The sequence below is a fragment of the Tiliqua scincoides genome, chromosome 4 (assembly GCF_035046505.1).
Source record: "Tiliqua scincoides isolate rTilSci1 chromosome 4, rTilSci1.hap2, whole genome shotgun sequence".
In the NCBI taxonomy this organism is placed as follows: Eukaryota; Metazoa; Chordata; class Lepidosauria; order Squamata; family Scincidae; genus Tiliqua; species Tiliqua scincoides.
Window position 1 is genome coordinate 135,605,227 of NC_089824.1, and position 20,982 is coordinate 135,626,208.

The following is a 20,982-nucleotide window of genomic DNA, read 5'->3' on the forward strand; positions in this document are numbered from 1 at the left end:
TTTGACACCCCTGGTCTGAAAAAATCAGCATGTGATAGCTAGAAGTAAGGCAGGAAAGAAAGGTTTGTTCTATATATTGTAATGATTGCTGCATTGCTGCAGGCCTTATAAAATTCTTGCATCTGATTTATTCACTAGTTTTATTGCATGCCATATACATTTCATAGTTAATCAGACTTAAGTGGAGCATTTCAAACGGTTTATTCTTCCCCCTCTTCTCCTTCCCTTTGTGCATTGTTTGAAACTAGACCGGAGAGAGCAGTTCTGGTCCAGTAGAATCCAAGAGAGCCTGAAGAATGTTTCACTCCACCGTTATGTCCACTGGAAAACTTATACTTAAATTGCTGTGCATTCCACTGTACAATATAAAGTCTTTACAAATGGGCAACTTCTAAAAGCACTGAGATTATAGTGCTAATTTGCAGTGTTTTGCTATGCAACCTAAACTGTTTACAAACTAGAAAAAAAAGATAAATTACTGTCCAAACCCTATGTGCTCCATGCCTTCTGCAGCCTGCCAAGTTCATATGTCTTGACTTCAGTGGTGAAATCAGCTAGACTGGATTTGCAAAGCTTCTGATTTAGTTAATTTTGGGCCCAATTCTATCCGACTTTCCAGCACTGATGCAGCTGTGCCAACAGGGTGTGTGCTGCATCTTGTGATGGAGGGGCAGTCACAAAGGCCTCCTCAATGGAAGGGAACCTCGTGGCTGCATTGGAGTTGGAAAGTTGGATAGGATCAGGCCCTTCATCTCCTATGGGAATGAAGCAAAAACTTTTGAATGTGCCACAGACCAGAAATACATACATGACACACTATTAAATAAGCTTTTTAAAAGAAACGTGCTCTTGAAATAGTGAAAGTAGACAGTCCTGAAGTATTTTTTTTTACTTTTAAAATAACTATACAACAGAGTAGATAATCACTTATCTCATGTGAGTGAGAACTCAAAATTATTCCCATTATTCTATGGTCGACAACAATCCTGTAAGATAAATCAGTATGATCCCAGATGGGGAGAGGCTAAGCCCCCCTAGTGAACTTAAGACAGAAGCAATGTTCAAATGAGCAACATTCTGATTTATGGCAACCTCTCTTACTAAGTTATTACAGCACACACAAGGTTGACCAGAATCCATGGCATGGTGAAGAAAGAGGTGGTGGAATCCTGTGATGGTGGTAAAGCAGATGCTATCACTCCACGTTCAAGTGGGGCAGGCATTTTTGAATGCCCCCTCTAAAACAAACTCTCTCAAGATTTTTTTTTTAAAGAACTCCAAAACTAGAACATCATGGAGAAATATTGTAGTCCAGATCCACTAACTCCTTAGTTATTGCTAGTTTACTTCTTGCAGGAATTTTTTTTGGTACTAGGATATTTGTGTCCTGGATGATTATGTCCTGGTTGATGTGTCCTAGTTATTGGCACCCCTGGACATTTGTGTCTGGGTTTTTATGTGTCCAGGTTATTTGCATCCCACAATAACTGGGCAACAAACCTCATGTTATATCTATACTAAGCCTCTTATCCCAGCCCTAACCCTATTGTTTCATTTAAAAAATAAAAAGTACATGTGATATGAATATACATATATTCAGATGCAAATGTCTGGGATGAAAAAAGAACAGATGCAAATGTCCAGGGACACATTTGACCAGGGCACAGTTGTCCAGATGCAATGATTCTGTCACTGTTTTAATCCCCTGCCTGAAGTTCAGAGGTACAGTCCATTCTACCCCTTTATTCCACTGCACGTATAGGCTAGACCTTCAAGGCGGCACAAAAAGCAAACGTTTGTACCATGGCAATAACAGTTCTGTGTGCCACTTCCAAGTCTTTACGTTTTTATCTACATCGGCTGAGAAGACTGGAAGGAAAAAACAGGTTAATAGAGGGAAACCTGAAGGCCACAGAAATGCAGAAAATCCATTTAAGGCTACATCTAAAGTTCAGCTGACTCCCCTGTCCTGAAAACCAGAAGTGTTTGTGTAGGGCTGTAATATATTGTAACAAACATCAAGGAAAACAAAAAATTCCCTCTAAGTAGTTCCAGGTCTTTCCAGCAATGGAGAATAAATACACTCTGGGGACACTCGAGCACATTTGCTTGTTTCCTTTCTCCCTCACAGTACATCAAAGTGATGCTGGTTTTTGGTTTGAATTCAGACAGCGTTCTTGGAAAGGCAAAATGAAACCATGGTGGTTGTTTCAAAGAACAAGATTCAATCGCTGTTCTAAAGGCTTGTTGAGGGAGTGTCCCCATGTCACCGGGACAGTTAGAACACAATGTACAGAGTTGGGTTAATAAAAAACTTCCATGAAAAGGCTGAAAAATCCTTCTCGGATCTGGTAAATGTGTCCATTCGAAGCTGCTGTATATGGAGACAGACCACTGGTCCACCTAGCTTAGTATTATCAACACTGACTAGCCATGTCTCCAAGGTATCAGTTGGGCAATTTCCCAATCTTGCCTAGATATGTGAGAGATCTCAACCTGGGACCCTCTTCCATTGAACTGCAACTCATCCCTACCAATCACATGACAGAGTAAGTAGAATCGCTTAGAATTGGTATGGTGGTTGTGAATACAGAGTGCTTTCCCTTGGACCAAAATCTTGTGGGCCTTTTTCAAAACAATGGGTGGCATAAAACTTTAGCAGTCTGACTTGGGAAACTCCATCAAAAGAAGCAGTTAGGATTTTTCTGTGAGTGAAATAGGTCCTTGCATCAGTGCATCTGATCCATGAACAAAAAGACTTCCAGCAACAGGGTGCAGCTCTGTCAGAGGTTTAGATAATGCCTACTGTAGAGGTAACTGTAGATCTTTGACCTTGTCTTCACATTTCAATAAGTAGTTCTGTGCTCCAATTATATTAATCATTATTAATACCGACATTAAAATTTATTAATTTTAATAATGCTGCAAACTTGCTAATAAACATACAATGAATACACATGCTAAGTGTGTAGCACAGGGGTGGCCAACCTGCGTTATGCATGGCACTAGTGACACACGTACACTTTCTAAGTGGCACACACAAAGTTGCCATATACTTTTGAAAAACATTTTGATAAGAACAAAGAAAGCACCATAGCAGTTTATGGTTTGCTTGATTTCTTTGCTACTCCTGATGCAGCAAACCCCAAGTTACTAATGCTGCAATGGGTGCAGTCAGGGCAGCCGCACCTACTCTGCTTGATTGGCTCTGGTTGGAAAATGGAGAGAAAGGTGGGAAAAGAATGATAGACAGGGACAGATGCGAGTGAGCTCAGCTGCTTTCCACTAATTGGCAGGTCACTCGCTTACCCAAGAAAGCCAGTGTTAGTGGAATGCTGAAAAGGTAAGGGGTGGGCTGTAAAAGGTGGCAGGGACTGAGGGCGCAATCCTAACCCCTTATGTCAGTGCTTTCCCACACTGGCATAGTGGTGCCAGTGGGACATGTGCTGCATCCTGCAGCTGGGTGGAACTCATGGAGGCCTCTTCAAAGTAAGGGAATGTTTGTTCCCTTGCCTCGGAGCTGGAAAGCACTGACTTAAGAAGTTAGGATTTCGCATTGAGTGCAGCAGCACAGAGATGGCCAATGATCAGCAAAGTCCAGGGGGCCCAGCCACTTTTAGATACCACCTTCAATAGAATAATCTGCAGAGATCCCAGCTAAGATCATCTTTGAGGATGAGAGGGTGGGTAGGCAGAGAGGGCTGTGTAGTGCTGTGCAGGAGGGCAGTAAACGTACCTTATATGAACCTAGTTATCTATTGTGGTAATCGCTAACTGTGAAATTAAGGTGGAGTGGCACATTCAAGATTCACTACATAAAAAGTGGCACATGGCGTGCTGTGGGTTGGCCTCCCCTGACATAGCACCAAGAGTGTTCAAAGGACTTTATATATTCATTATCTTGGAAAGCCTTACAATAACTATGTAAAGTGGATCAGCATTATTATCCTCACGTTGAAAATGGAGAGGGTTTAGGCTAAGAAACAGTAGCTTGCCTAAAAAAGCCATCCAATGAATTCATGACAGAATTGAATTAAGGACTTCCTAATTCACAACTAACAGCCCAATTCTGAGCTGCCTGGTGTGCAAGGCCGCCATGGCAACCAACATGTGTCGGGCAGCCCACAGTGGCTCCTCAGGGGATTTTTGTCTCCTTCCCCTGGTAAGAAAGTAACCACACAATGGGTCTACTCAGTTCTGCGGTGACTCTTGAGCTGGCACAGAATCAAGGGGTCCTGTGTCAGGCTGCAAGGCTCTTATACATATTACGGGTATAAAAGAACATTATAGCCGCTGCCAGAATTTGAATATGTACTGGTATCTCTGAGACAGCAAGAGCATCTGGCCCAAAGTCAGTCAACAGCAAATGTAGAAACTTCTTATGTTGGCATCTAGATCCAGTTGAAAGTCCAAATATAACCACTAAATCCAGCATGTATGTTCTCTGTCATTCTTGAAATGTCTGATGGCCTACAATTCTGAAGCCTGGATTTCTCCAAAGAACCATAGGAATTTGAGTCAAAAGGTAGGAATCTGAGATTTCAGCTTTTATGTGATCATATAGTCTTCAAATAAGCTGACACAGAGCATCTGTTTCTGGATGCAGTGTAAAACACTTTGCTCTGTGATCCAACTTGAGGGATTGTGTTTTTCTGCCTAGCTCCCATTTCTGGGTCTATGTAACCAAAAAGTATGTTAAGTTTTCTAATTTGAAAGATGGATTTCATCCTAGTCTACCATCATCTATAGCAGGGGTGCCCAAACCCCAGCCCGGGGGCCACTTGCGGCCCTCGAGGCCTCTCAATGTGGCCCTCAGGGAGCCCCCAGTCTTCAATGAGCCTATGGCCCTCCGGAGATTTGTTGAAGCCCGCACTGGCCCAACGCAACTTCTCTCAGTGTGAGGGCGACTGTTTGACCTCTCGTGTGAGCTGTGGGATGAGAGCCCTCTCCACTGCTTGCTCTTTCACATCTGTGATGCAGCAGTGGCAGCAAAGGAAAGGCCAGCCTTGCTTTGTGCAAGGCCTTTTATAGGCATTAAGCTATTGCAAGACGCTCATTCATTCATATAAGTTCATCTTTAATATATTCATTTATGTAAACTTATGCAAATTTATTCAAATTTTAAATGTAAATTAATTCTTTTTTTTCCCCCGGCCCCCGACACAGTGTCAGAGAGCTGATGTGGCCCTCCTGCCAAAAACTTTGGACACCCCTGATCTATAGCCTTGTCTTTGGCCCAGGCTTCACAAGGAATCTCTTCTTAGACTATTTCCTTAAACTATTTGTTTGGAACTCACACTGGGCGTCCACTTAAGATATACATCACTCTCAGAGCAGTTCATTTTCAGTATATTGATCTTCCCTACACAGCCTTGTTGGGAGGGATTGCCATTTTAGCAACTCAGCATGTATCTTTGGTGGAAGTCTTTCTATGTTAAGTTAAACCAACCGATTTATTTGAGTTAACAAGCCATGAGCCAGCAACCAAACTGCCCTGTGTGCAAGCAGAAAGCATTTTCTCTCTCTCTCTCTCTCTCTCACACACACACACACACACACACACACACACACACACACACTCACACACAGGGGAAGCAAGATTTGCTCACACTGAGAGATGGCCACTCACACTTCATGGGATGCCATTCTGGATGAACTTCAGGCTGTGATCCTATCCAAATTTATCTGGGAGGAAGCCCCATTGACCCTCATGGGACTTACTTCTCAGTTGACATGCCTAGGAATGGGCTGTCAATCTAAGGGTCAATCTAAATGCTAGGGTGCTGTCACTGGAAGTGGGATCTGAAAAGCTCCCCATGTGTAACCGAAACATGGTTGGGATCTGGGTAATAATATTTAAAGGGCTCCAGACACCATACAAAAGGCCATTGTGACAAAAGACTTTTAGGTATATACACACAGGGAGAAGTTCAGATTTGTCCCAGTTAACAGAATACTCTGACAACACCGTCCACATCTTCTGCTACTTGAAGCAGTTTTGAAATCAAATATTCTGGGCCTGTCAATATGAGAAAAGCATCAACAGAAGAAAATCTTGGTTTCTTTTTTTCCAACTGAATTGCCTTTTTTTTTTAATCTCCTCCTGCATTACTGCATAAGCCAAGGGTTCCAAACACTATGATATCCATAATAGAGAACATATCATAAAAACATTCACACGATTTATATGACGTTTCCATTTGTCTCCATTTGAGGTATTCAAAATGTAATCCCTCCCTATAGTGTGACCTAGATGGACCAGAAGATATAGTAGAATTGGTTAGGAAAGATGGTTAAATAATGTTTTGTGCTGAGGTAGTCTTTCCTCCCCCTTTACTGCTTAAAAAAAAATAATGAAAAAAGCCCCAATGGAAATTACTACTAGCTTATACCTTGGCTTTTTAAATTATGCTACTCCTTGTGGTTTGCTTTCCATTTGTATTTTAAATCTGGCTCTGGAGGAAGCAGTTTTGTCAACTTCCTAGTGACTATGATATGTGAGAAAAATATAACTTAAATTAGGAATGTGATGGTAGGGAGGCAGGGCATGGCCCATTTTGACACATTATAACATTAAATTAGTTCTAACCAAATTCATCCTTTTCCTCCCCTTTATAGCTGTGTCAGTATTTGTGTACTTATATAGCCACCCCAGCTGCCTTTTCTCAAAATGCTAGCTGTCGCTTGTTTCCCAAACTCCAGGTTCATGTGTCACATTTCTCGAGTCCTGGATCTTTTTGGCTACCCATCTTGGGTTCCTTCTAAATTTTACTACCAACCTCTCCATATCGTATCGTGTACTATGCAAATGTTCTAGCTGTGGGCTGGAATCCAAATAAGGGATAGGCTTAGGTGGGAATGAACAATGCTCCTGGTCTGACGATTCTTTGGATTCTGCTAATTGCTGCGGATACGTTGCTTTTCAGTGCAAGATTGAGATAAAATCCATCAAAACGAGAACCGGCCAAAAAGTGTTGTAAAAAAATATATAAATACCAGTGCCTGCAGGCCCCCCAAATATGTGGAAGGGGGGCGTCTGGTGTGCTTTCCTGTGATTCACTTGTGGGGGGGTTCATAGGTCCTTTTTTGGCACAGGAGATCGGTTTTCTCCCACTATAGCACAAGGCTGTGCTCACCATGCTGATGTTTCCTAAAGCTGAAGCAGCCAGAGCTATTCTTGATATTAAGATTTGTGGTTTGGAGTCATTCCAAGGTTTGTTCCCAAGGCAATTTAGTACGTCTAATGGCCAAAGGGAGGATTTCGGTCACATGCCCTCAAACAGTGATTGTAAACAGATGTTTCAAAGGAAGGTGCAGGAACCCCACAGTTAGCAGGTGTTTGGATACAAGAAGATGAGGCTTTCAGAAAGGCTTCCCTAAAGAGGCAGTAACTTTAATCTACAAGTGCTGGATTCCATATGGTCTCTGAGAGAATTTGACAGTCTGAGTTCCATCTGCTGTGCTGTCCTGGCTGTCCATCCATTTTTATCCATGTGTCTGGCCATCCCTCCCCACCCCCCCAGAAAACACCATAAATAGGAACCAATGTAGAGCCAAATTACGGGTTACACAGGAGAGTCATGATCAGTTTGCTCAACATTTTGATTACTACTTACAAACCAGCCACAGCTGTTTTGATTGGCACAAGGATTCAGGGAGGAAAGGGGAGTTCTAACCTTTCCTTCACACTGTATTCCCAATTTGTCCTGGTCTCCACAGCCACTGTTAACTTTGCTGGGGGAAAAGATATCAGGAGTAATTTATTAATGTTCATACCAATTTGTGTAGAAATCATCTAATGAGGTAGCATTGCATGGTAACATGTGAATAGCTTACACCGGTAGTTGTGTAGGGTTACTAATGCCTAGTTGGAAACACTTCTCTATGATGTAAAAGCAAAATGCACTGCAGAAAACCAAAAGCCATTTGAGAGTGTGCCATGGATGATGGACAGTTTTGCTTGGTGTTAATTAATATTCTCGTAAGCCCACAGACAGCTCGCAAGAACGCAGAAGGAAACAATACATCTGCAAGTACTGGCAAAAAGCTCTGCCTGCCAAATTTGGCCATTGCGCCTTTAGATAAATAACTTCTCAGTGACGTGCTGTGCTGAAATTACATAAACAGCAGAAATTACTAAGACCTCAGCCACAGGGTTTGTGGGTTTCAAAAATTTCTGCAATCAATATTCTGACATCTGCAACCATTTATCTCTAACATCTGATGCCAAAAGCCATTAAAAAAAAATCACCAGCACTTCACTCTTCCGAAGAACTTGAATCAAGTATTATTCCATTAAAACTGCTTTTCATCTAAGTTCTGTGCAGCTTGCTACGCTATAATCTACACCTTATTTGGTAAGGTTCTGTTACGAATGTTAGTATGTGTGGACCATGTATTATATAAGAAATGAAATACTGTATGTAAACTATTTTAAAGGGAAAATCACTTTAAAGTGATGACTAAATGGTATAAGACATCGTTTAAGGAAGATGCACTTACTATAAAATGATGGTAATACACACTGAAGCAGGAAAACAGGTGTAAATAGGCTATGTTGACAATCTTCACATTTGGTAGTCTAAAAAAATGGTACCTTTTTGGAAAGAAGTAATACATTTAATTAAGTGGATAATGAGATGACCTTCTATTTAACTCTTTGATTATCTCATTGAAGTATATAAAAAATATTCGCTTGTTTCCCAAGAAGTGCATGAGCAATTATGGTGGCATTTTGCACTAATTGCACATGCTGTTGCACAACCTCATGTAGAAGAAATGGCACAACAATGAATTCCTGACCATTTGATGCGCAACATTCTTGTGAAATACATTGTGCGGAGCCAAGTCAGAATTTCATGCAGATTTTGTACACAAGGACTGCACACTATCACTTCCACATGTGCAAGCCCCCTTACATGCATGGGGATATGAGGATAATTTAGGATACAACCCATTGTAAGGCAAGAAAATGGGGAATTAGTGGTCAGTTTGCTAATTAAGGCAAGCCCTAAAATGGTTTCAATCAAAAACTGGTTAAGGGAAACATGGAACACATTATTGATGGTGACACTGACTATTGTGAACTACGTCTCTGTGAGAGCTTCAAAATGTAGAGCACAGCCAGAATGATGGCTGCACTTGGTCAGAAACATCTGATGTATTTAGGGTTCTGTGACTTCTTCTTGCATAACAAATAATTGTAAAAACTTCATTTGATATAATGGGGGTGTGTGTATGTATGTATGTGCATGTGTATATAACACACTGTTGTGTGCCACTTACTCACTTACTGATGGGGATGTGGACCAGCGTCCCAGTCATCAAGCAGCACTTGATGTTATGTGAGGCCTCTGAAGCCTCACATAAGGCTTTTCCAGAGGCTTTTCTGAGCCTCAGAGGCAGTGTGCGACTGCATGCTGCCTCTCCGAGGCTCAGAGTGCCTAACTCCGTGAGTGAGAAGAGATGGACAGTCTGAGCCTTGGAGAGGCAGCATGCAGTTGCCCATTGCCTCTCCAAGGCTCTGAAAAGCCTCCGGAGGTGAGGGAGGCACTAACTTTGGCTTCGGAGGCTATGATGGGGTTGATAGGGGCCAGCAGTGGCCAGTGGATATATGAGCTGCTGCTGGCCAGGGCATCTTTAAGCTCTTTGTGTGTATGTATGTGTAAATGAACGTCCTGACTGACTCATCAATGCCCAGCCCAAACTCATCAAAACTCCTGGACCTAGAAACAAGAAATGAGGGGAGTATATTCTTACCATGATGTAAGGCCCCACTAAGGAGGAATTTTGAGAAATTTGAGAGTGAAAAGGGGTAAAATGTGTTTTCACCAATTCCTCACTATCTCTCAGGCCCAATGTGATATCAACCCACATGAATGCTTAAAAACATAATTCAGGATTTCACCCTAATCCACCCCAAAAGGGCAAATTTAAATTGTGGAGTGAATTGTAGAACCCTTCCTATTTCTTAGGCCTGGCTGCCTTTTTCCCCCTGTGCTACTGCTTGAGAGAGGCCTGTGGCCTACATGGCAACTAAGGCCAGGCCGGCCCTTTTAATGTAACCCTTTTTAAGTTGGTATGTTATGGCAAGAGGTAGTAATAGTAAAATAACAGAAAAACAAGTATTTCTGACTCAATGCAAAGTTCTGCTGCCCCAAGATTTTGACAAGTTTTTCACCTGAGAACTTGTGCTAACACCAGCCCTTGCTCTGCTTATCCCTGTGTTCCAGTGAGAGTTAGGAAGGGGCAGTGGCTTGAGAAGGTTTGGCACAGTCTCCCTTCCCTCACAGGAGGCATTGCTCTGCTTATCTTGTGTTCCAGTGGCAGGAGAGTTAGAGAGGGGCACTGCCTTGACTGGCTTCTGTGGCACAGTCTAGCTTTCCTCACAGGAGGCAATTTCTCTTGACTATAGTTGCTGTAAGTAATAGAGTCCTTCCATTTAAGTTGTTATAGCAATTGAGTATTTAATAATGAGCTAGTGCCTCACACTATTGGCAACATCATGTTCCATTCTGTCTCCTATCTCATGTATGACACTCAGCTAATGGTTAGGCTAGGAAGGTGTGTGAGCTCATCATGAGGCACATAGTGGATGACTGGGAGGAGTTCTCCATCATGTCCCATGACATGATAAACTCCACCAGCTTCACCACCACCTCGTTCATATGTCCCAACCCTTTACTTATAGTGTTTTATGCCAACTGGTGGCAGTTGGGCAATGGTTTGAGTTTGTCTTTGAGTCTATGAGAGTTTCAGTGCTGAAGGTCACCCCGAGAAGAGGCTATACTTTACACAGGACCTTTCTAGGGGCCATTTTGATGTGTACCTGCATCGTGAACCTGATTAAGTGTCCACCCTCAGCCCAACTGTGCCTCACACCACTCAGTCATCACCTCTTCCTGCCCCCAAGAAGGCTCCTGGCAAACGTTGTGCCAGATACGCCAATGCTAGAAGTAAATATGCAGAGTAATCCTGGGGTGCATTGTGCTGCAGTGGCCAAGTATCAACAAAATTACCCCGAGATCCACAGAGTGGCAGAATCTCAATATGAGCATAGCAATCCTGGAAGACAAGTAGAAAGGTGAGCAGTCAGGCATGGCCTAGGATCCTGATGTGGCTTATAAGGCAGACAGCATAGTAGTTCTGGGTATCATTGCTTTTCTTTGCAAATACCTTTGTGAAGCACAGGTACTATGCTATTATAGCATAAAACCAGTTCAAAATACAAAAATTTATTAAACAAAAAAATTCAATGGAATTTTTTTCCAAATTCAATGGAACCATGACTTTCAATAATTACAGTGTGTTGCCTGACATGGGGTAGTTGCGCTTAAGTTCAATTGTGCATTGCAATCAAAAGAAGGTTTATTGCCGTCATAAGCCACAGTAAACATCCTTTGTAATCTTCACTGCTATAAGGGTCTGATCCAAACTGGACTGTGAGCCCCTGTCAGGACCATAATCTCCTGGTGCCCATGGGGTATTTTTTAGGGATTAAGACCAGACTGCAATCAAAACAGAATCTAGCCTAAATTAGACATTACTTCCTCCACAGAGATACTACAGGTACAAAAAATACATTGAACTTTTGAACCAGGAGCATTTTCCAACTAATGTGCAACCCAAGCTTGTGCATTGCACAGATGTAAAGTTCACCCATTTCAATGGAGCTTACTCAACAGTGCAGTCTCTTACTTCCTTGTAAAATTTGTTCTAAAGTTGAATGTTAACAGAGGCCTTTTGACTGCAGTACAAGGCTAGTGGGGACATAACAACAGTGCTATAACAGAACAATATAAGTATTTAAATTTCCTCTGAAGAAAATATTTCCCATCAATATTTTGGTGTGTTTATATAACCACTTTCACCTTTATAAAAAGATACTTTTATTTTGGCCATTCTAGAAAAACCATCAAAGTTTATAACAAAATCATTCTGATTATACAATAAGACCTGTAGATGAGCCAGTGGAAAAAAATTGGCAAAATACACATGTTGCCCCTATATGAGAAGACACATTACTACAACATAGAATAATGGTGCCCATTCCAGGTGAGATTACAGGATCACCATCAATATATTTTTCAACCACACCAACTTCACCAATTCACGCAAGGCAAACCTTTACAGGATGCCCTAATCTTACTCATGTCAGTGGCTGTTAAATTAGCATGAAATTTATCTCAGCCTTAAGAGTTACAGGATGGGGGAACAAGGACAACTTGCAAAAGCAACCTCTTTGAAATTGGATATTAATGAAATATATAGGGCATGTTCTTAGTTCACACAGGGAGTGTGTTTGAAAGGTATATTATGAAGCAGCCACTTTGTTAAGCACTGTTCTGTGAAACTAAAACTTTAGAATTTTTAGTTTCTTCAACTGAAGAAAGTGCAAAAGCATTATTTGCATGCAGTCTTCAATGGCATCTATTCTGCTAATCAATTTTTTATATTTGTGACACACAAAGTAGAGACATTTCAATCTATCCTCTGTCACAGTAAGACACAGGCACCCTTTATCTAACACAGTGGATGATTTTAAAAAGCCCTTTTTTTAACAATGGGGAGGGGAGATTTTCAACAATTTTTTCTTCTCTCTAATGTTCTGTGGGCCTCCCCCCTCTGCTCTTGACAGTGACAATTCCTAAGAACAAGTTTTGGGAGGCTGCAAAGGGAGAATGGAAAATATGTGGAAGATTTCTCACCCATCCCCTTGTGCAAACAGATACAATTCACTGGTCACTCATTTAAGGCACATTTATACTGGCAATAACAGGCATGATGAAAGAAGTGGTGGTCTAGGAATCTAGAATAATTCGGCACATATTGAACATGCTAAAAAAGTATACCCCCCCCCATGAAGGGACCAATACACAGACCCGCCATAATAGCCCTTAAGATGTATTGGTGAACAAGATTAAAAACATTTAGAAATGGAGCATAGGTGTGTGATTATAGAAAAAAAAACGTGCTCCAAAATCTGTTGCGAGACTTTCACAACTAGCATATTTACTGGCAGATACATTCTATAGTAACAGCAATACGAACGCATCTGAAGTCAAATAAATGGGGGAAAAATTCCTGTCAGGATTCTCCTTTTGGTTAAAGATATGCAGATAGTAGATTCCATTGCTTTTCATGTCCCTCACATCTGCAAGAAACAGTCAAGCACATTTTGAGCTGGCTGTCTTTTCATGACTTCATAATCCTGAAGAAAGGATGCAACAGGGCATCCTTTGCAGTTATTCTTGTTGCGGGATTTAAGTCGAGCAACTTATCAAGAAGATCATATGCCTCATCAGGAACATTGTCCCATCCTTTCAGATCAGTGGCTTTTGCCACAGTCCCAATATCTGTGCCATCATCCTGATGACAACTTTTCCTTGGATACTGAAAGTGTTTTTTGGTCGTGTGGGGAACAGATTCTAAAGTATTTCCAATTTCAGCTGGTAAAGCAGGTTCTTGAGAAACGCTGATCAGTGCATCACCGGTTGAGATGTCAGAGTTGGTACTTTTCCCCCTCAGTCTCTCACAAAGCTTCCTTAAATCCTGTGCTGGGATTTCTTTGCTGCACAGTATTGATTTTCCTGAGTGAAAAGTGCTGTTGTTAGAATGTCTGTTCTTCAGTATGCAATGGTGGTTCTCAGAAGACACATAACACAAGCTGTAATTTTTAAAAAGTACTTCAAAGTCGCCAAATAATATATCTACTTTGTCACTTAACAGAACTAACCTTCTATAGGAATATTTATATTATGAAGCATGGAATAATTCTTTATGATGGGAGTGGGTATTACAGTGAATTCACTGGTTGTGATTTGTTGAACTACTTTACTGTCACAGAGACCTAGGGAAGGCAGAAGAGTTTGGGAAATGAGGGGGTAGAAGGAGCGGCTGAGAAAAGGTGGTGACTTACATTGGGAAGACAAGTGGGCTAAAAAAGTGGAGATAACTTATGTAAGGAGGGAATGGTACAGAGGAACAAGAAAGAGAAGGTTAGAAGGACTTGAGAGGAAAGAATGGAAATGGGAGCTGTAGAGCTAAAAGTTTTAATAATAATAATAATAATAATAATAAAACTTTATTTTTATCCCGCCCTTCTCCCAAAAAGGGACCCAGGGCGGCTAACAGCATATAAAACAGATTAAAACATAATTTCACAAACAGATAAAAACATATTAAAAAACACATTAGCAGAACCCATAAAAACAGTAGTCAGAAGAGTCAGAATAAAAGAGCATAAAACAGCAGTTCTTAGAGGAATCGGGCCTGTAAAAAAGCAACTAAAAGATATATTAAAGATGTTAAAAAGGCCATAATGTCAGAAGGCTTGGTTAAACAACAAGGTCTTCAGGCCTCGCCGAAAGGTCTCGAGGGAGGGAGCCATTCTCAAGTCAAGGGTCTTCCCCTCTCTTCGAGTTCCACAACGTTGGTGCCACTACTGAGAAGGCCCTATTTCTTGCCGCCGCCCACGTACCTCCTTAGGCGGCGGCACTTGTAAAAAGGCCTTCTCTGATGACCTGAGAGGACGAGCCGGATTGTACGGAAGTAGGCGATCTCTAAGATACCCTGGCCCAGAGCAGTATAGGGCTTTAAAGGTCAAAACCAGCACCTTGAATTGGGCCCGGAAACGAATGGGCAGCCAATGTAGCCCCCGGAGAAGCGGGCTGACAGAGTCAAACCGCCTAGCTCCAGTGACCACACGGGCCGCCGCATTCTGCACTAATTGCAGTTTCCGAACCGTCTTCAGGGGCAGCCCCACATAAAGCGCGTTACAATAATCTAACCTCGATGTCACCGTAGCATGGATCAACGTGGCCAGGTCTGCACGATCCAAGTACGGACGCAGCTGGCGCACCAGCCGAAGCTGAGCAAAGGCCCCCCTAGCCACAGCCGCCACCTGGGAATCCAGGAGCAGCTGCGAGTCCAGGTGGACCCCCAAGCTGCAGACCTGCTCCTTCAGAGGGAGTGCAACCCCATTCAGAGCAAGCTGATAATCCAGCACCTGCATAGAAGATTTCCGAACCAGGAGAGCCTCTGTCTTATCCGGATTTAATTTCAGCTTGTTAGCCCCCATCCAGATCCTCACTGCTTCCAGACAGCGCTCCAAGCCCTCAACTGCCACCCTGGCGTCTGGAGGAAAGGAGAGATAAAGCTGGGTGTCATCAGCATATTGATGACACCCCACTCCAAACCCCCGGATGACCTCTCCCAGCGGTTTCATGTAGATATTAAATAGCATGGCGGACAGAATTGAGCCCTGCGGCACCCCGCACCTCAATGGCCAGGGTGTCGAACAGGCATCCCCCAGCACCACCATCTGGGACCAACCTTCCAAGTAGGAGCGGAACCACCGCAAAACAGTGCCTCCAACTCCCAACTCGGCCAATCGGCCCAGAAGGATACCATGGTCGATGGTATCGAAAGCCGCCGAGAGGTCCAGCAGGACCAACAGGGACGCACTCCCCCTGTCCAGTCCCCGGCGTAGGTCATCCACCAAGGTGACCAAGGCAGTTTCCGTCCCAAAGCCTGGCCTGAAACCAGATTGAAAAGGATCCAGATAATCCGCTTCAACCAAGACCCTCTGGAGTTGGGCCGCCACCACCCGCTCAATTACCTTGCCCAGAAACGGGATGTTGGAGACTGGCCGATAGTTGTTCAACACAGTGGAATCCAGGGAGGGCTTCTTCAGGAGGGGGCGAACCACCGCCCGCTTCAAAGCAAGCGGCAATGTCCCCTCCCCCAAAGAAGAGTTGACCACCCTCACTGTCCACTCAGCCAGTCCACCCCGGGCAGCTCTTATCAGCCAAGCTGGGCAAGGGTCAAACAGGCAGGCAGACGGCCTCACACTCCAAAGGAGTCTGTCCACATCGTCAGGCTGCATAAGCTGAAAAGAATCCCACAACACTGGACAAGCAGTTGCCAGGGGGATATCATCAGACATTGTCAATGTGGCATCCAAGTCGTAGCGAATACGATTGATTTTATCTGCAAAATGTTGCGCAAACACGTCACAGCAGCTGACCGTGTATTCCTCCTGGTCCACTGGCGGGGCCTGATTTGTATTGATTTGAAAGGACCAGCCACATCAAAGTTGCAGGCCCTTACTTTGAATGCATTTTATAGAAGTCTGTTTTTATGGAAATTGTTTTGAAGTCATAAAATTATCTTAAAATTCAGATCCTGATGTTTAAAACAATGTATTCCAATGCTGTTTTTTTCTGAAGTTATACAAGTCTCTAAAAATATAAACACAAAGTATCTGTTTGCTGTCTTTTTATAGATAACTACACACAGATTGATTATACATTTAATTACAAAAGAAAATGCAAAAGCTAGCATACCAAATGTTTTAGCAGCCTGAATGGTTTCCTTGGCTCCACGAATAGTCATGATCTGTGCCAAAGCTGTTAAATCATCACTCGCTTTGTAAAATGGATACCGACCACTCAAGAGAGAAAGGAATATGATTCCTGCAGACCATATGTCAATTGCTGCAATTAAAAACAAATCTTTAGTAACACTTTAAATGGGGGGGGGGGCATGACGAATTATGAGACTGAGTGGTGAAAACCAAAAACTCATTTTGATTTCCATTTGTTCGAACAGTGGTAGCTGATCTTATGCAGTATAGTTTTAGGCCTTCCTGTTGCTTAGCATTACAGTGCCTTTACTTTCAAAATGGGCCTGTGGAAATTAGTAACACTACATGAGCAATTGTGAGCCTTACCACTGATGCATCAAAGGTACTAGGAAAAAAAAAACATGTTTATTGATACTGTTTTCATAAAACTCCAGCAATTTCTCCTTTCCAGAACTCCAGATATCTACATCAAGACTGCATGCATTTCTATGTTCTTCTGCGGAGTGGACAGCTCTAAATGGATAAAGTTGTTCATGCAGAAGTGGGAAAGCTCATACAGTGTGCATACACTGGGACCAGTACATTAGAGATGTTTTGAGGATCTCAAAATTGGCACTTGATGGTCAAATTTCCATTAATCACATATGTTAAAAAATGCAATCTGAATGAGATTGTTCCTCTCGTATTCAGAAGGATCTCACAGATCCATTCAAGAGTTTTGGGGCTACGTTTGGAGCCTATGCAGAACTGCTTGTCAGCTGCAGGTTTGGGACACGCTCTGTACTTAGTGGAATGAAGTCTCATTGTTCTGGTTTCCTGCAACAAGAGCCTGCTCAGCCCATCTTCTTCTCACGTGTCTGGAGAGTGCCCAATATGAAAGGGAGGTTTGCCATTGTGAAAAAGAGCCGCTGCCTTTCCTTCCTTGCCACTTCTTATAAAGTGGTGGGATGGGGAGGAATAGGACCCTCCTGGCACGCAGCTTGTACCACCTCTGCACAGAGGTGTTTCTAATTACCAGTCTTGGTTGGGGCATACCACAGCAAAGATGAAACGGATGGCAGTATTCCTCTCCTCACCAGCTCCAGATGAATGGATCATGCCCACTGATGACTGGACCAAGCCCTCCATTATTATAAATGCTGTATCTGTCTTTCCCTAATATCCTAGTTCAAGCCTCCAATTCCAAGTTGCTGCCCCATTCCAGCTAAATAGTGAACATTGAAAGGTCCACCATTTCTGGCATGCCTAAATGGTGCAATTTTTACAGGAAAAGTTCTAGCCCATCATCATCACCTCACCACCCAATCCTTAATCCCTCCTGAATGCCTCTGTCCAAGAGTCTAGCAAACTGTGAAGTGGTGGGGAGGGAAAGAAAAAGATTTTCTGGTGTGTGTTTTCACATTGGATGAGCATCAGAAAATAAAAGCTACTCCATGGATAACCATATGTCATTATTATTAATGCTAGGAATCTGTAGGTGTCCGATGACTATCTGCTTAAAGAGTAAAACATTTGTATGCCAGTTTTTCCTGTAATCCTTGAAGGAATCTGATTGCAAGCATATTAATTATATCTGCAAGAACATGAAGTGGTGGATATGATATCTCAAAATCTCTGAAGTGCAAATAATAGTAAATTCTTGATTTAATACAAGCCCGAAGTGCTTTCTGTTTCCCACCTTCCATTTAAAAAAGAAATGCTGCTAACTCCCAAAACAAGAGAATAGATCTCAAACACATATCCTCAACGCGTTTCTTTAAACAACAGAACAGACCCATATATAGCTTGGAAGACCTATGGATAGATGTGCTATGGTCTGATGTGCTTTACCTGTTGTTTGATTAGGACACTTAGTTAATACCTCCGGTGCTCTGAATCCAGGTGTACCAGCCCTTGGGGCAACCTGCTGACGTCTTGGGGGTTAAAACAAGAAAACATACATTTAAAGAGTAACAGAATACATATTATGTTTTTTCATGGTTAGTCAGCAAAGTATTCTCAGATATGCCATTATGTGGTACATAAGATAATATTCTGTAGGCTAACAAACATTTTCCCTTCTAACAATTCTTGCTATTACACAGAGTTGTTCCATTGCTGCAAAGTGGCAAGGTAGAGCCTCCTGGCATTTGATAATGACATCCACGTCAGGTAACCAAGCTGTGTGGAGTTCAGCTTCAAGCTACACGGCCACACAGCTTGGGGAACAGTGGTAACAGGGCTGCAACCTTTCCTTTCTGGATTAAGAACTAAAAAGAGCCACTCTTACTTCCACTGCCTCAGTTCTCTAAACTTCTGCAGCCCTGGGAAGCTGCAGCCCTCTAAACTATTCCTGCACTGGTAGGCCTCAAATGACTTTGAATGGTAGAGACCGAAAACTGTATGTGCACAAAGTTTCTATTTCTCTTTGGCAAGTAGAAGACTCCAACCAAGGAACTGGTTCTGTACATTGATCCCATACAAAAGATCTCAGGAAACAAACAAGGCCCAAAATACTGAAAGCAGTACTACCACTGCTGCATGTTGTCAACAAGATTTTTGACACTTCACAGCTATATGACTCAGACCAGGCCAAAGCATGAAACCCAGCACGCTAAATGTCTGTTTCTTCAATATCATAACATTGCCCTAATGATGGCATGTCCTTTGGTTTGAGATATTCCACAGACATAGTTACAGGAGTTAGTACTTAAATGAGAGGACAAGTGGTTTTCTGTAGCTTGCATAGCTACAGATATTACAAAGAAACCTGTATAAAATCATTGAGGGCCCAATCCTATCTAACCTTCTGGCGTTAATGCATCTATGCCAATAAGGTGTACTCTACTTCCTGTGGTGATGGGGCAATCATGGAGGTCTCCTCAAGGTAAGGAAACATTTGTTCACTTACCTTGGGGCTACATCAACCCTGAAAAGTTGGAAAGGACTGGGCCCTTAATCAAAATATTGTCAGAATATCTGTACTAAAAAGTGAACACTTCTATGAATTTGTGAGCACTAAATGAGCCTTTTAGTGCTTCTCTGACATTGCATTTCATAGGTCTAGTACTATCTTGCTCTGGTGAAATCATTTTTCCAATTAATCTATGTTGTTAACATTCCTTGACAGCAAAGAGATTGGCTTTACTGCATCAAAGCTAATTACCTTGAAAGGCAAACACTGCAGACTCTATCTTTTGCATAACAGTCACAGGTCAAGTTTGCTGGATAACCACTGGCAGCTTTCTTGGCTACACCATTAGTCACGGCTGAAGTTTTCTTCTTTGTTGACAGTTTTCTAGATGCGATATCTGTCACCCTAGGTTGTTTTATGAGCTGCAGTAAAAGTTATATTTTTAATGCAAGACATATTTAAAAACACAACTTTGACTCTAGCTACTCTCAAAGTAGTACAAGTTGTAGTAAGTAGCATTTATAAAGGCAGCTTGCCAAATTCACAAAACTTACTAACAATACATCCTAAGGGCTATTAAACATATTGAGGTATTTCAAGACTTTTAGTCCAGTACATTCAAGAGAAATTAGACATTTAGTAACAGTGCTAATATGCAAATAAATATGAAATTACAAAATGGCACAGAGTAAACCTTGCAGCCTTAATTCAAACATATTTAGCCACTAAGGGCGCAATCCTAAGATGCTCTTGGGCTGGTGCAAGTCCCTTGTGCCGGCCCAGGAGGGTTGCAAATGTGCCATAATGCATGTTTGCGCCCCCTTGCGAGTCAGCTGGGCCAGCGCAGGGACATGCGCCAACCCGCAGAGGCTGAGTCCAGCCTCCGCGCTGACTTCATGGAGGAGCCTTGCGTTGGTCGAGCCTGGCCAATGCAAGACTCTGTAAAGGGTGGGGAGGCGGGAGGGGGGCATTCCGGGGCAGGGGGAGGACGGTCCTGGGGTGGGTGGGGAGTGGGAGGCAGGGCTGGGACCCAACAGTTATGGAATCTCTGGAGGTGGCACAAGTTCAAGGAGAACCCATTAGGGCTGCAGTGGCTTACCTGGGGCTGCAGTGGCTTACCTTGGCCCCTTACCTTCGGCTGAGCCACTTTGGGCACCTATCTTGCACTGGATACAGTGCAACCCTCCTGGCCTGCCTGTTCCAGCACAAGACAGGATTGCACTGTAAGTCTCATTGAAATTAATGAGACCCATAGCCCAATCCTAACCCTCCTCCCGACTGTCAGAACTAGCATCCATTGGCAGGAAGCACTTTTTCAGCTGTTGGAAATGGCCTGCTAGCAGCACACGAAACTGCATGTTTCAAGCCTGCCATCAGCAAAGCCAGATAAATGTTTTTGACAGAGATCAGCCTTAGGATTTTTATTTAATAGTTGCAGAATCATCTGAAGCACATTATCTTGGCAAACACTTTCATACAGATGCTACACAGGAACAATTCTTACACAGAACTAATTATGTCACGTTGTTTATTTCTATACCTACATGTTAAGGGAAAGAAGGGACTTTGACATGGGGTTGTGGTTTTCAATGGCAAACAAGTGTTTGTCAACATGTCTAGTTCCCTCTTGCCACAGCTACTTTTTCTCATTGATTTCAATGGGATTTAATCATGACCAATTTTGTCCTGATAGGAGACTAGTTGTTTTTCGTTGCACACTGAC

The 20,982-nt window shown here is 42.6% G+C and overlaps 1 protein-coding gene across 1 annotated transcript in view; it reads right to left on the minus strand.

Annotated features, from left to right (window-relative positions):
- Positions 1-11,901: 11,901 nt before the first annotated feature.
- The window catches only part of CDC7 (cell division cycle 7), a 35,769-nt gene continuing 26,688 nt past the window's right edge, over positions 11,902-20,982 (minus strand). The window contains exons 9-12 of the mRNA XM_066625285.1: positions 19,512-19,681; positions 18,197-18,279; positions 16,347-16,496; positions 11,902-13,589 (exon numbers count right to left, since the gene is read on the minus strand). Of these exons, the coding sequence (XP_066481382.1) occupies positions 13,195-13,589; positions 16,347-16,496; positions 18,197-18,279; positions 19,512-19,681 (798 nt within the window). The 3' untranslated portion in view covers positions 11,902-13,194. The remainder of the gene's footprint in view (positions 13,590-16,346; positions 16,497-18,196; positions 18,280-19,511; positions 19,682-20,982) is intronic.